Source organism: Tursiops truncatus, chromosome 1 (genome assembly GCF_011762595.2).
Source record: "Tursiops truncatus isolate mTurTru1 chromosome 1, mTurTru1.mat.Y, whole genome shotgun sequence".
Lineage (NCBI taxonomy): Eukaryota > Metazoa > Chordata > Mammalia > Artiodactyla > Delphinidae > Tursiops > Tursiops truncatus.
In genome coordinates, this window is record NC_047034.1 from 141,466,581 (window position 1) to 141,483,357 (window position 16,777).

The 16,777-nt window shown below is 39.9% G+C and overlaps 1 protein-coding gene across 1 annotated transcript in view; it reads right to left on the minus strand.

Moving 5' to 3' along the window:
• Positions 1-15,895, minus strand: part of RNF11 (ring finger protein 11) — a 38,799-nt gene extending 22,904 nt beyond the window's left edge. Inside the window, exon 1 of the mRNA XM_033866963.2 lies at positions 15,305-15,895. Coding sequence (XP_033722854.1) covers positions 15,305-15,427 — 123 coding nt within the window. The 5' untranslated portion in view covers positions 15,428-15,895. The remainder of the gene's footprint in view (positions 1-15,304) is intronic.
• Positions 15,896-16,777: the final 882 nt, after the last annotated feature.

Genomic DNA, 16,777 nt, shown 5'->3' on the forward strand with positions numbered 1-16,777 from the left:
TGCTCCGCAACAAGAGAAGCCACCGCGATGAGAAGCCAGCACACCACAACGAAGAGTAGCCCCTGCTGGACACAACTAAAGAAAGCCTGCGTGCAGCAATGAAGACCCAATGCAGCCAAAAATAAATAAATAAATTAAAAAAAAAATCACAGTAAAAGGCAAGAAACTAGGATACAAATGACTAGTGGAGATAATGCTAAATAAAACACATTCACACTATACTATAAATTAGCCTCAATCAGGAATTGGTGCCTTAATATCAATTAATGGCAAATGTACAATGTTTGATTTGAGAGAGAAAGGTTAGACAGGGAGCCCTGATCACCTAAGGGAGAAAAGAAAGGTGAAAGGGGAATCACCAATTGAGGACAGAAAAGAGGACACTGGAACACCAAAAACACACTTTGTTAATTTTAGCATTTTACTGAGTGACAGTGGTGTGTATTTTCAAATGACAAAATAGATGTTATGCACAGGGACGTTTCTATCAATTTAGCAGAACACTGCTGTGCTATATGAAACTTACCTTTATATGATTTAGGAGATATTTTTAGAAGACCCACTTTATTATAAGGGAGTCTCATTACCTCAATTATTACATGTAAACCACTTCATTCCAATATTCCATTCTTCTGACAGATTCACTCTACTGGAAAAGGATTCCCAGGTCCCCATGACTGCCTTTGAGTCAAATCCAGTGTTACCATATCTATTTTGATTCTCTACTAGTCCTCTGCCACACTGTGCAATTACCTCTACCATCTAAAACTCAATTCTCATAGCTGACTAGCTCTACTGCTAAACCTATTTCTTCATCTATAAGATGAGAATAACACTCACTTTCATATAATTATTATGAAAATTAAGAATTTCCAGTTTCTGACCTAGCATGTAAGCTTAGAAGTCACCACACCACCCTAACAAAAAAATCAACAACTCTTCTTAGATCGGTCAGAGAGCAAACTGCTGACCCCAAAACTTGAGAGACAGACGGATACAGAAAATCACAACTTACCAGAGCAGAAACCTGTCAGCAGAACCAGTGCTGGGGTAGGAAAACCTGAACTGTAATTCTGCTGCGGACTGTATGATTACTAGGGGTTCAGTGTGAACAAGTCTGAGTTAAAAACTCCAGGGGGACCCCACAGTCAATTCGTAAGTTTTATTTCCATGAGCTTTGCCAGGTCCTCCCAGTGAGTATCAGAGAAAAATTCCCCTCATGCTCCCAAGAGGAGGAGTGGGAAAGGAACCATTTTGATATATGCCAGAGCATTCTATTCTTCTTCACCTAAGGGGGTAGAGGCGGACACTGAGAAGCACTGGGAATTGCAAATTAAAACAAGCAAACAAAAACACCACTTACACCTATTAGAACAGTGAAAACTCAAAACACTTGACAGTATCAAATGCTGGTGAGGATGTGGATGGAGCAACAGGAGCTCTCCCTTACTGCTAGTGGGAATGCAAATGGTACAGCCACTTTGAAAGACGGTTTGGCGGTTTCTTACAAAACCAAACATACTCTTACCATATACAATCCAGCAATTATGCTCCTTGGTATTTACCTAAAGGAGTTGAAAACTTATATCCACCCAAAAACCTGCACATGGATGTTAACAGCAGCTTCAATCATAATTCCCAAAACTTGGAAGCAACCAAGATATGCTTTAGTAGGTAAATGGATAAACTTGTGGTGCATCAAGACAATGGAATACTATTCAGTGCTAAAAAGAAATGAGCTATTAAGCCATGGATAAACATGGAAGAAACTTCATTGCACGTTACTAAGTGAAAGAAGCCAATGTGAAAAGGCTACATGCTGTTTGCTTCTAAATATATGACATTCTGGAAAAGAAAAACTGTGGAGACAGTAAAAGATCAGTGGTTGCCAGGGGTTAGGAGGAAGGGATGAACATGTGGAGCACAGAGGATTTTTTAGGCAGGCAAAATATTCTGTATGATACTATACATAACGGAGAATCCATGTCATTGTACATCCGTCCAAACTCACAGAGTATACAACACCAAGCTATGGATTTTGGATAATAATATTTTAGTGTAGATTCATTAAAAAAAAATTAAATGTGGCCCTATCAAAATCCCAGCTGGTTTATTTTCAGAAATTGACAATTGATCCCAAAATTCATATGGAACTATAAGGGACTAAGAATAGCCAAAATAATGTTGAATAATAAGAACAAAGTCTGAAGATTCACACCTCCTGATTTCAAAACTTACTGCAAAACTAGTGTAGGACTAGCATTAAGAATAGACATGTAGGGCTTCCCGGGTGGTGCAGTGGTTGAGAGTCCGCCTGCTGATGCAGGGGATATGGGTTTGTGCCCCGGTCCAGGAAGATCCCACATGCCGCGGAGCGGCTGGGTCCATGAGCCATGGCCGCTGAGCCTGCGCGTCCAGAGCCTGTGCTCCGCAACGGGAGAGGCCACAACAGTGAGAGGCCCGCGTACCGCAAAAAAAAAAAAAAAAAAAAGACATGTAGGGACTTCCCTGCTGGTGCAGTGGTTAAGAATCCACCTGCCAATGCAGGGGACACGGGTTCAATCCCTGCTCCGGGAAGATCCCACATGCTGCAGAGCAACTAAGCCCATGTGCCACAGCTACTGAGCCTGTGTGCCACAACTACTGAAGCCCAGGTGTCTAGAGCACATGCTCCACAACAAGAGAAGCTACTGCAATGAGAAGCCCATGCACTGCAACAAAGAGTAGCCCCCACTCACCGCAAATAGAGAAAGCCCGCACACAGCCAAGGAAGACCCAACACAGACAAAAAAAAACAAATAAAATTTAAATTAAAAAAAAAAAGAATAGACATGTAGGGACTTCCCTGGTGGCACGGTGGTTAGGAATCTGCCTGCCAATGCAGGGGACACGGGTTTGATCCCTGGTCCGGGAAGATCCCACATGCCGCGGAGCAACTAAGCCCGTGTGCCACAACTATTGAGCCTGCACTCTAAAGCTCGCACACCACAACTACTGAAGCCCACATGCCTATAGCCAGTGCTCCACAACAAGAGAAGCCAAGAGTAGACATGTAGATCAATGGAACATAACTGAAGAGTCCAGAAATAACCCCTTAACACTTAATGGACAATTGATTTGGGGCACAACAATGGGGAAATATTGAACAAATGGTGCTCTGACAGGATAGTCACATTCAAAGTAATAAATTTGGGGCCTTCCTTACACTACACACAAAAATTAACTCTTAAAAGAAAACACAGGAGTAAATCTTTGTGAATGTGGGTTAGGCAAAATTTTCTTAGACACAACACCAAAAGCTCAAGTGACAAAAGAAAAAATAAACTGGATCCACCAGAATTAGCAATTTTTGTGCTAAAGTAACACCATCAAGAAAGTGAAAAGACCATAGCAAAGGAAACCATAAACAAAACAAAAAGACAACCCACAGAATGGGAGAAAATATTTGTAAAGAAAGTGACCAACAGGGATTAATCTCCAAAATATACAAACAGCTCATGCAGCTCAATATCAAAAAAAAGCAACCCAATCGAAAAATGGTTGTTGGAAGATCTAAATAGACATTTCTCCGAAGAAGATATACAGATGGCCAAAAAGCACACGAAAAGATGCTCAACAGGGCTTCCTTGGTGGCGCAGTGGTTAAGAATCCGCCTGCCAATGCAGGGGACGTGGGTTCGAGCCCTGGTCCAGGAAGATCCCACATGCCACAGAGCAACTAAGCCCGTTCACACAACTACTGAGCCTGCGCTCTAGAGCCTGCAAGCCACAATTACTGAAGCCAGCACGCCTAGAGGCCGTGCTCCGAAACAAGAGAAGCCACCGCAATGAGAAGCCTACACACCGCAATGAAGACCACGACTAGAGAAAGCCCATGCGCAACAAAGACCCAATGCAGCCAAAAATAAATAAATAAATTAATTAATTAAAAAAAAAAGATGCTCAACATCACTAATTATTAGAGAGATGAAACTCAAAACTACAATGAGGTATCACCTCACACCGGTCAGAACGGCCACCACCAAAATATCGACAAACAATAAATGCTGGAGAGGGTGTGGAGAAAAGGGAATCCTCCTACACTGTTGGTGGGAATGTAAATTGGTACAGCCACTATGGAGAACATATGGCGGTTCCTTTTTTTTTTAAAAACATCTTTATTGGAGTATAATGGCTTTACAATGTTGTGTTAGTTTCTGCTGCACCACAAAGTGAATCAGCTATATGTATACATGTATCCCCATATGCCCTCCCTTTTGCATCTCCCTCCCACCCTCCCCATCCGACTCCTCTAGGTGGTCACAAAACACTGAGCTGATCTCCCTGTGCTATGCAGCTGCTTCCCACTAGCTACCTATTTTACATTTGGTAGTGTATATATGTCAATGCTACTCTCTCACTTCGTCCCAGCTTACCCTTCCCCCTCCCCATGTCCTCAAGTCCATTCTCTACATCCGTGTCTTTATTCCTGTACTGCCCCTAGGTTTGTCAGAGCCATTTTTTTTTTTTTTAGATTCAGTATGGCGGTTCCTTAAAAAACTAAAAATAGAGCTACCATATGATAAGCAATCCCACTCCTGGCCATATATCTGGAGAAAACCATAACTGGAGAAGATACATGCACCCCAATGTTCACTGCAGCACTATTTACAACTGCCAAGACATGGAAGCAACCTAAATGTCCATGAACAGAGGAATGGATAAAGAAAATGTGGTACATATATACAATGGAATATTACTCAGGCATAAAAAAGAATGAAATAATGCCATTTGCAACATGGATGGACCTAGAGATTGTCACACTGAGTGATGTAAGTCAGACAGAGAACGACAAGTATCATATGATAGCGTTTATACGTGGAAACTAAAAAAATGTTACAAATGAACTTATTTACAAACAGAAACAGAGTCACAGATATAAAAAACAAATTTATGGTTACCAGGGGGGAAAAGGGGGGAGGGATAAATTGGGAGATTGGGATTGACATATACACATATATATAAAATAGATAACTAATAGGGACACTGTATAGCAAACGGAACTCTACTCAATACTCTGTAATGACCTATATGGAAAAAGAATGGATATATGTATATGTATAACTGATACACTTTGCTCTACAGCAGAAACTAACACAACATTGTAAATCAACTATACTCCCATAAAAATTAAACCACCCCCCCCAAACTACTCTATCTGTAGGAACAAGCAGGAGAGATCACTCACAAAGATCTAATAATGATATTTGAAGGTTTTTTTTGCAGAAATGATGGAAAAGTACAAATAAACTATGAAATTTAACAGGGTATGCTTGTTAGGGTCTCTAGAAGCAGAAAACAGCTTTATAGGGTATAATTACAAAATCTACTGGCTTTTTGTTTGCATTCGCTTCCAAAGATTCTGACAACAGTCTTAAAACAGTCTCAGAGTAGATGACTATCACTGTCTTCATTCGTCTAAAATTCTGAAATTCTCATCACCAAAACAGCTGTCAGTCTGCTCCCAGTAATGTTATGTTCTTCTGAAAAATACCACTTCATACCCTTTCTCTGAGCGCTTTCAATGGAAGGATTATTCATGTCATATATGTTCTCTGTCTGTAATTAACTAAGAGGAAGGGACATAAAGATTTAAAGGAAGGTAAACTCATGGTTACCAAGGAGGAACGGGGGAGGGGATAAATTAGGAGATTGGGATTGACAACAGATAACTAATAAGGACCTACTGTATAACACAGGGAACTCTACTCAACACTCTGTAATGACCCATATGGGAAAAGAATTTTAAGAAGAGTGGATATATGTATAACTGATTCACTTTGCTGTACAGCAGGAACTAACACAACATTGTTAATCAACTATACTCCAATAAAAATTAATTTTTAAAAAGTGAAAAGACAGTCCACAAAACAGGAGAAAACTTGCAAATCTCATATCTGACAAGGGATCAGAATATATAATGAACTCTTACAACTCAATAAGGATCTGAATAGACATTTCTCCAAAGATATACAAATGGCCAAGAAGCACGTGAAAAGATGCTCAACATGAGCCTTTACGGAAATGCAATCAAAACCACAATGAGGACTTCCTGGTGGCACGGTGTTAAGAATCTGCCTGCCAATGCAGGGGATTCGAGCCCTGGTCTGGGAAGATCCCACATGCCATGGAGCAACTAAGCCTGTGCGCTGAGCCCGCGCTCTAGAGCCTGCGCTCTAGAGCCTGCCAGCCACAACTACTGAGCCCGCGTGCCACAACTACTGAAGCCCGCTTGCCTAGAGGCCGTGCTCTGCAACGAGAAGCCACCGCAATGAGAAGCCCATGCACTGCAATGAAGAGTAGCCCCCACTCGCCGCAACTAGAGAGAGCCCGCGTGCAGCAACGAAGACCCAATGCAGCCAAAAATAAATAAACAAATAAGCTAATTAATTAATTAAAAAAAACCCCAAACCGCAATGAGATACCACTTCATAGGCACTAGAATGGCTATAATTAAAAAAAAAAGATAATAAGTTTTGGTGATGATGTGCAGAAATTGGAACCCTTGTGCACTGCTAGTGGGAATGTAAAACCATACTACAAGTGTTTTCGAAAACAGTTTGGCAGTCCCTCAAAAGGTTAAACATGGAATTATGTGACACAGCAATTCTACTAGGAAGTGTATAACCAAGCGATATGAAAACATATCTGTACAAAAACTTGCACACAAATGTTTATAAAAGCATTCATAAGAGCCAAAAAATGGAAGCCCAAATGTTCATCAATGAAGAATGGCTAAACAAAATGTGGCTGATCCACACAATGAAATGCTTCACAATAAAAAAATGAAGTCCTGATACATGCTACAACATAGATGAATCTTGAAAACAGTAAGAGACCAGCGACAAAAGACCACATATTAGTATGCATACTGGTATGCACTTCTCATTGGGGAAATGCAAATTAAAACCACAATGAAACACTTCTACACACTTATCAGAGTGCCTAAAATAAAAGACTGACAATACCAGGTGCTGGTAAGGATGTAGAGCAAACAGAACTCTCGTATATAGCTGATAGGAGTGTAAACTGGTGAAACCACTTTGGCAACTTATTTTGAAATGCATCCAAAAATAGGATGGATTGATAAAGGGACAGGCTATGTGTTAAAACAAATATAGCAAAATGTTAACTACAGTCTAAGTGGTAGGAATATGGGTATTCAAACAATTCTGTCAACTTCTCTTTGTTTTTGAAATTTCCATAATAAAATATTGTGGGAAAAACTAAATATATATCTGTTCCATTACCCAGCATTTCCACTCCTGAATATAAACCAAATAGGTATTTACGTATATTTTAAAAAATGTTCACAGCACATTCATACAGTCAAAAACTAACACAACCCAAATATGTATTAATAGTAAAATGGGTTTTAAAAGTATATTTATACAACTGAATCCTCTACAGCAATGAAAAATAATATGAGCTACTGCCACAATATGGAACATCATAACCGAATTTCACAAACAATGCTGAACAAATTATTTAAGTTCAAAACTGGGCAAAACAAACAGAAGGTGGTAAGAGGTCAGAACAGTAGTTACCTTTGGGGAAGGGGTATTGACTGTTAGAGGAGATATGAGGGAGCCTTTTGGGGGGTTGGATATTGGCTATATCTCGATGGTGGTTATAATATGTAAAAGGTCACCGGACTATATAGTTAAGATGTTATTTATACTATTAAAAATATACTCTTTATTGTATATAAGCAATAAAAAGGTTTTACACACACACACACATATTATACTTTAACTGTACAACATTATACAACTTCCTCTAAATTCATGCTCACCACCTACTGATTATTCTTCCAGCTCCAAGCTCCCCAACTCATAGTTTAATCAGGGCAGCTCTTTTGCTTTTATTATTTTTTACATTTACGTTCATCATTTGATGTCTTCAGAAGCTAAAGAGTTATTTTGTGATCCACTGCCCTATCATAAATTGATCCTCCAACTTAAAGTCTCAAGTTTAATACTTGATTATACTGTTTCACACTGAATAAATGCTTCATGTATATACATTAATCTTGCCTCCTTAAAGTGGTAGATCCTTAAGGGTAAAGGACTCATTTCTCCTTTCACCTTGGTGCCCAACACATACCTGCTGACCGATAGAAGAAATGAAGTATCAAGTGTCCTGGTTTTTATCCTTAAAGCCTTGCCATTCAGTTTATGGTAAACTGCTTTTTTTTTGCCACATATGTAAGAATTAAATTGTTATACAAAATTACATGTAATTTTAACTAATTGGATCAATTATAAAAGTCTCATTCTTCTTAAAGCCATTCAGCTTCATAAGAATTCATAAAGTTTTAATAAATTTAGGAACTAATATATCTGGAGGATTGCTTTCTTCATTCCCACATCTTCATATCCCTTACTTACCTTACTGTATGCTCTCTGGATTAAGTAACAAGATAATTACTCAACTGCCCCTGGGAGCACACTCCATGTTGGCTATTTAATTAAAAGATAGGTATATGTGCATTCATATTAAAATGAACTCAAAGTATTTTTAATTGGTTACAATAAGGAACTCTTCTAAGACTTGAAAAGCAACATACCATAAAGTCAAATTGAATATCAAAACCAAAAGGTCAGGCAGATTCTCCAAGAGCAGAAAATATATTTAGTTCTCCCTTATCACTTTACTTTTCAACAGCATGTAGCAATTTCTTCTGCCATTAAAAACACACACACTTTGGCTATCTATGTGCTAGCTTTTCCTCACATCTTTCACTCACATTTCCACTCTGAGTCTTTAGTATCTTTACCACCTCACTCTTGATTTCATTTACATCACAACTGCAAAAATCCTGAATACTGAACAGGTTAACAATATCATAAATATTTGTTAAATTCTATATTAAAAGTTACTGACAAGGAATCAACTTCTGGAAATTTGTCACAGCCTATTTTTTAATAATCTGTTGATACAGGACAGAAACACATAATCCCTAACTCTTTGCTTGAAAAAAGGTAATACACAGAAGATAATTACATTCAGAAACGGCTTGAGGCAAGATGACAAAGAAATACAACATCTAATTCCAACTGTATTTACAATCATCCTCTTTTCACTTCCTTCCTCATTTCTAGAAATTTTGAACTTGGCTGAGACAGTAAAGACAGAAAGAAGTGGTACAAGTTGAAGAAAAAGAAGTCAGGGAAAACCTATAGTAGCCATTCTGTGACAATTTTTCTATGTAGAAGGAACCAAATAAAATTAAGATCTTTAAAAAAAATCCCCTCCTACCTAAAGTATTATATTATGATTTTTAAAAGATCTAAATTTTACAAAAATATATCCTAGAAAGTGCTAACTAAAAAATATTTTAAGAAAGTCAAGTTCTCAGATCTTATGTACCAAGTACTCATTACCCCTATCTTCTCAAGTTACCCTATAATTGGCTCTAGAATTAAACTGACACACAGACTGTCCTACTCTTAAAGGTGCTCATACATTCTTAATGGCAAAGAATCAGCCTTAATTAAAGGACATCCAGAGGGGTAGATCATGCATAAACAAACAAAACCCTTGTAACAATGGTTACAAATAAATAAGCAAAGATATTTGCTTAGTTATTAAAAAAAAGAAGAGGCAAGCTGGGCTACACAGAACACAGACCAAACTCAAATGAAAACAAGGTAAACAGATTAACTTTCCCAAAGCTTATGCACATTATAAATTAGAAGTGACAGGACAAAACTGAATATAGTCAGATAAAATAGTTAATGTGGGAGAGAAAAATAGCAGAACCCTTTAAAGTACAAAAGCCAAACACTAAAGCACAGGATTCTGGGAACAATTTATAAAGACTCGAACAACCGTAAGACTTCACACTCACAGAAAAACACAATAACTGATTTTCACATTTACTCAAGTATTTGAGTGCCTGCTATGTGAAAAGCACAGTTCTAGCAATGCAAAGATGAATCATCAGACTTGGATTCTAGTAGGGTACAGGCAACATTGTTATAAATAATTAAAATCAAACAGGAAGGGTAAAGAAGTGTATAAAGAGGAGTATTCTGGGCAACAGGAATAGAATGAGCAAAGGCAGAGGCTGGAAAGCAGAAGGCATATACAGAACATAGCAAACTTCAGTCTGACTAGAGTATAGGTTTTATATAAGACTACGAAAAGCTGGAAAAGTATAAAAGAAGCCAGATCATAACTCTGAATGCTAGGACAGATCTTCAGTGATGAGTCGGAAAGAATCATTAAGGATTAAGAGGCAAGGGAATCTGATTTGGATAGAATTTACTGAACAATAAATGGTTGGGGATGAAATGCATGGAAGAGGAGACATCAAATAGGTAATTGTGAGAGGTCATGAAGACCTCAGTTCCAGTGGTGACAGTGTAAGAGGGAGAAGGCAGAGTTCTAAGTTAGACACCGGGTGTCTACAATGTGTAAGGTACCATTCCACTCCACTGAGAAACTTTTAAAATCTTAACACATCATTCTCACTTTTAAGGAAACGGTAATCTGGAAAAATAATAAATGTTAAAGCACCGAGAGCTAATAAGATAATACATGATTTCCAGATAAATATTACAAACAGAAAATACTACACTTGAAGAAATCAGGAGAGGGGAAAAAAATGGTCAGTGGAGGATTTATTAAAGAGGTTGGAGTTGATCTGCACCTCAATGAAAAGGTAAAATTTCAACAGGGGAGGGATAAAATTTCACACAAAGGGAGTTTTTTTAAGTTAAATAATTTGTTTAATAAGAGCAAGATAGGTGAGATACACTGAGGTAATTTCCAACAAAATAGTAAACAAAACACTAATACATAAAAAAAAAAATTAACTACCTGAACTTAACTTCATAAAGATACCAGAAAAACAAGTTATTATTACTATTACAGCTCTGAATGCTTAAAAATGAGTATCTTCTTATATTCTAGATCTTTAAATGAGAGGGGTTACTTTTAATGAGTTCTATAGGAGAAACCAAGCCTTAAAAAAAAAAAGTAACCTTCAGTCAGTTTGAAATATCCAAAATGTTATGTTTTGTTATTTGTGAAAGAAGTTCCTCAAGACACAACATAATCTGATAAACTCTCTTCATATTTTACACGTGATATGAACCAGGATATGAACTCAGACCCATCTGACTCCAAAACCAGAGCTATACTTGCACTCAGCGCTGTATTACCAATAATTTTTCTTCTGATTTTAAAATCTCAAATGTATTAATCACAAAGTGCACAGCAGAAGGAAGAGATGAGTAAATCTCAAACTATATAACTACTGCAAAAGTGAGAGATACCACTTTATTTATATATGTATATATATATTCAGATTAAAGTACTGTAAAGTGCTTTTTTGTTGTCAATGAATATTAATTTAACAGAGTGCCACTCCCAAATTAGTCATGAGAAATGGGGGTTTTAGAGTGACTAGTTAGTGGTTTCTCAATCTGTTCACTTACACCTTTCAAAGCTGGGCTACCTACCTGGCCCTTTCCTCTTATCAACCTTCATTCCTCAGCCTTTCATGACTTATCCTCCCTCTCACAACCCTTCTAAGACTGCCCTTGATGGGCAGATTTCCTCTGTATTCTTTTTAAACATTCAGGAAGGAAAGAGTAGACGACGTGCCAAATTTGTTTTTTACCTTCTAATTCAAGAAAAGCTCTAACTTCTTCCCTCCAATTTCTTTAAGGACAAAGATTTAAGTTCTTTCTCACAAAATAAACATTTTGTTATAGAATATAAACAAGATGGAAAAAACCTATTTTATCAATAATTATTTTAAACCAATGCCTATATTTAATATTATTGGGATTTGATTTTTAGGATTGATTCCTTAAAAATGATCCATTATAAAGGAAAAAGGCACTAGGAATGTGCATAATTCTTACAAAACATTCTACTGCACTTGCCTCATAATAAATATATTAAATCATTTAAAAGAAATCCAGTCATTCAACCAACAACTGACTGCCTAATGTGTGCCAGGCACTATTTAGGCACTTGGAAAACAACAATTTTTTAAAAACTCCCCTTTCCTCAGGGAGTTTACCACCTAGCAGGAGGAGACAGATAATAAACAATAAATATAATAAGTAAAGACAATGTGTTAGAAAGTGATAAACGCTATGGAAAAAAATAGAACAAGGTAAGCGAGAATTCCTGGGTGCCAAGGCAAGTGCACTTTCAAATAGGGTGGTCAGAGAGGGTGTAAGAAGGTGTCATTTGACTAAAAACTTGAAGGTAAGGGAGTCAGCCGTGATGATACCTGGGGGAAGAGTACTCAAGGCACAGAAAAAAACCAGAGTAAAGGTCCTGGAGTATCCTAGAAACAAGGAGGCCAGAGGAAGCCAGCAAAGGGCAGAGTAGTAAGAGGTGTCATAAGAGCTCTGTATGGGAGCAGAGGGTATCGATCATGTAGGGTTTATGGGACACTAAGGAATTTGGCTTTTACTTTGAACGAAATGAGGATCCACAGAAAGTTGAGTAGAGTGTCATGATCTGTTTTACCATAATCACTCTGGATGATGGGTTAAGCATAGACTAAAGGGAGGGTAAGGGTGAAAGCATAGAGACCAGTTAGGAGGCTACAAAAGAAACCCAGGAGAGAAATATGTACTTCCCATCAACTTTGACCACAGTAGTGCGGTGCTTACATTTAAGCATAAATAGATAAAACAAATCTCAGATCCTGTTAATAAGAAATAACTGGATGTTACAGAAGTTTTTTTATATAGAGCTCTTGGCATATAGATACATTGTACATCTTTTCTTTTAACCATTCACTACAGAGAAATACCAAGTGTGTTCCTTTATAATCAGTTATTCCCTCCATGAATTTTTTAAAAATCCTACTGTAACTGAGACTATTCTTTAAGGAAATAAGCCAATATTTCTGTAGCTCTGTCAATTATACACTATTTTTGAAGAAAAAAATAAGTCACTTCTATCCACTGAAAATATAAATCATTTACCTTGGATTAGTGTTTCTCAGATCACCTGATTTACATTCCTAAAAACTTCAATTCCTTCAGGTAAGACAAATTTCTACAAAAGTTTCTCTTTTTATGCTTCTATCTTTAAAGAAATTACTTCTTTCAAATTGATGCCAAATTTGCATATCAGTATCTGGGTCGTTCATTTCAGGAAATGGCAACCACAAAAAACTCCCGCTGTCACAAACATGTTTCAAAAAACGTTCCTTCATGACACCAAAAAAACTCTCTTATCATCTTATCCTGCTGGAAAAGGCAAATACAATTCCCATAAATTCTAAAGAAGTTATTCTTAACACTGTATTTATCATAAGGATATAAGAGAAAGAGTGTAGAAAGTCAAAGATATTTGACTTGCCTAGAAGGGGGCTAGGGAACATGGAAGGAGATTTTGAAATAAAAACTCATACTTCTAAAAGAATTTGCTTATGAAACTGAAATAAGCACACTGTCCTATAGCATTTATGAAGGAAACCAAGAGTGAAATATAAACTATTTACTTGCTTCAAAGACTCAGAAAAACATCTAGACTTAGCTTGGATTTTTTAAGAGACTTCCCTTGTGACAATTCTTTGGAAGGAACGGGTGTGTAAATTTACAAAACTGAATTCAAATTCATTAATTCACTCAACATTTAAGTGCTTATGTGCCAGAAATTGCACTAAGCAAGGGGGACATAGTCCCTGTTCTCAAGGGCTTACAGTCTTCACTCACTCCAGTTACTAAGCGTCTACTATGAGCCAGATGCGTATACAACAAACAGGAAACACAGGGTCCCTACCTGCATACAGCTTATACTGGAGAAGGAGGGAAATGCCTCAAGAATGAGACACACATCTAACTAAACAAGGATAACATTCAAGTGTTAAATGGGCTGCTTATGAAAGTGTGGACACTTCCTTCAGGGGGGACACAAAGAAGGAAGTAATGGATTCAGGGTGAGAGGGAGGGGAATGTAGGGACTTCAGATACAGTTGAGTCCTCAAAGAGGATTACGCTGTTCACCTGCTGACTTTGGGGGAAGGGCTCCAGAGGGGGCAAATGGAGCTAAGGCAGAGATGTGTAAACAGGCTGTTGTACTTGATAGGCCTGGAATATGAATGTGAAAGAGAAATCATGGAGACTTCTCTATGCCACAATTAAAAGACTGGACTTTATTGGCATATATGAAAGGCCCCTGAAGGGTTTTATCCAGAAAACCAGCATATGTGATCAGGTTTTTCTGGTGTGGTGAGACACTGATTTACATAGGAATGAGAAAAGAATAACACTAGATAATGATGTCACCACATGAAACAACAAAGGAGACTGCCCAGTTTGAAAATTAAACCCCATTCATGAAAAAAATTAAGCCACAACTATCCAAGCCCTTCTGGGGAAAAAGTTTTTAATCAGCATCATTTAAAATTGAAAAAGTAGAGGAAAGGTTTATATATATTACGGATTATAACAGCTGCATATCTATTTTGAGTTTTCTAAAGCAGTCTTTAGCTCTTTATTAATTGTGTAAAGATATCTGGAGCTGCTGATTGCTGTACAAAAAGCAGTGAAGCTATTTAGAAGACAAGTCTTTGATACAAAGGGAGAACCACGAGTAACATAAGCTATTTCTCAGGTAAGGTTTGAAGGTTTCCAAAGTTCAAGATAAGCAAGTTCTCTTAAGTCAGCGTGTTTAAAAGGTGTGTCACAGGGGTGGAGCAAAAGGAGGGATTAAAAATTAATATAAACATATATAAAAACAAGTAACTCGATGTTGCTAGAACCAAAATCACTACTTGGAAATCTCCCAAGCAGAGGGAGAAATGAACGCCTACCAGATCCAATGAATACAGACAGACAGGAGGGAGGAGAGGATGATCACACTTGAAAGTATAAACGGGGGGGGGGGGGGGGGGGGGGGAGGGGGTAACGACCTATCCAGAACCCAAAATCCAGCTGGCGATGCGATGAGGAAATCACCTCCAAACCTCACAGTTCAGGCATAAAGGCAGGAAAATATCACTTCCAAACTCCACCATCTAACCACCAGCCACAGGCCAAGGGGATATCACACATACTCGAATCCCAGAACTCAAGGACAAGTACCATCCCCACGCAGTGCTTGAGGGGAGGTGAAGGATTCCCCCTATCCTGAGGGTGGGAAGCAATCACCCTCACATCCAGCCCTAAGGGGGTCAGTGCTCCTCAGGCCAGGGGCAGTGACAGCCCCGAAGATCCCACAATCTCAGCCAGAGCTGCCTCTACTCCTCGCACCCCCGTTGCCCAACACACACCCTCCCCTACCTGATATGGCGGCGGCGGCTCCTGATCCGGCTCCGTCCCCTCGCCAAAGCTAGCCCGGTCGGACTGAGACTCGTGAAGCAGGGAGATGTCATCCGAAGTGGGGGACTTCAGGCAGTTCCCCATCTTCCGGGGCTGGGGTGTGTGATCTAGGGGAGGAAGAAAGCAGTAGCGGGGTCGTTCGCACGCTCCGCCGTCAGCCTCGGTCAGAGAGGTGGGGTCGGGCGGCAGGCCGGGGCTCAGGCGGCGACGGCTAACCCGCCCCCCGGCGCCGCCGAAGAGCCGCTCATGCCAGCCCCCGGGATTGGGGGCTTAAGGCTGGGCCGCGGGTTCCCTGGGGTCGCGGTGGTAGCCTCCTACGAGGCGGCGGCGGCGGCGGCGGCGGTGGGGGGGGGGGGCGGGGAGACGAAACACTTCCCCACCCCGCCCCCCCGCGGGGCGGCGGCGGCCACGGAGCTGCTGGGCCTAATCCAGGTCAGGAGCGGGGGGCGCGGCCGTCGAGGCTCCCTCAGCTGCTGCCTCAGCTGCTGCTGCCCCCGCCGACGCCGGAGCTGCAGCCGCGGGCCTCATCCTACTCCGCCTGAAAGCGGCGGCGACGGCGGCCAGAACGAGGCCAGCTGCGGCCCTGCGTCACGCCGCCGTGCGTGCTCTGGTCCCGCCCCCGGCGCTGGGAGGCGTGGGCGGCTCTCAGCTGCGCGTCCCCCCCACCCCGCCTCTCTCGCCTTCTCCAGTCCTAAGCAGCTGTTCCTGGGCCTGCGTCAGTTTCTGCTTCTCTGACAGTCTGAGACGTGACTCCGAAACCAATCCTGCGTCTCCCGTGCCTCCCCAGACGCACTGCGCCCACCTCGCTTGTCTCAGCTCTTACCTGTGCGCTGTTTTGACAGTCTTCTCACCACCTTCAGCCAAGGGATCTATTTTTAAACCCGTGTATGAATGGATCACTCCCATGATTAAAATGTTAAAAGGTTTACCATTTATCCCTTCAGAATAGAGTCCAAACTCACTAATGAACCTTCCCTACTTCCCCAGTCACTTCCTAAACCTCCTACATCACAGCCAGAAAGATTCTTCTACCAATTGTTCTATTTCTTTCCATTCCCACCACCATAGTACAAGTTACCATCACTTCTCTACTGTAATACATTGAACTCTTTCCCCTGCATTCACCATTGCTCCCATTCAATCCACTATTTGTACAGTTGAGTTACCTTTTTTAAATGTAAATATGATCATGTCATTCCCCTAGGGGGAATTTAAGCCTTTTAAAACCTTCAATGGCTTCCCAATGCTGTTATGACTAAGTATTAATTGTTAAATTGTTTACAAATCTGGCTACCTCTCCTATCTCATTAGCAGCATTGTTCCCTGCATATTCTAAACTCTAGGATGTCTAAATAAAGTAGTTTCAGTTATCTAGAGGACTATTCCCTCCGGCTGAGGCCTTTACCCATATTTTTTCTCTGACAGAAACTCACT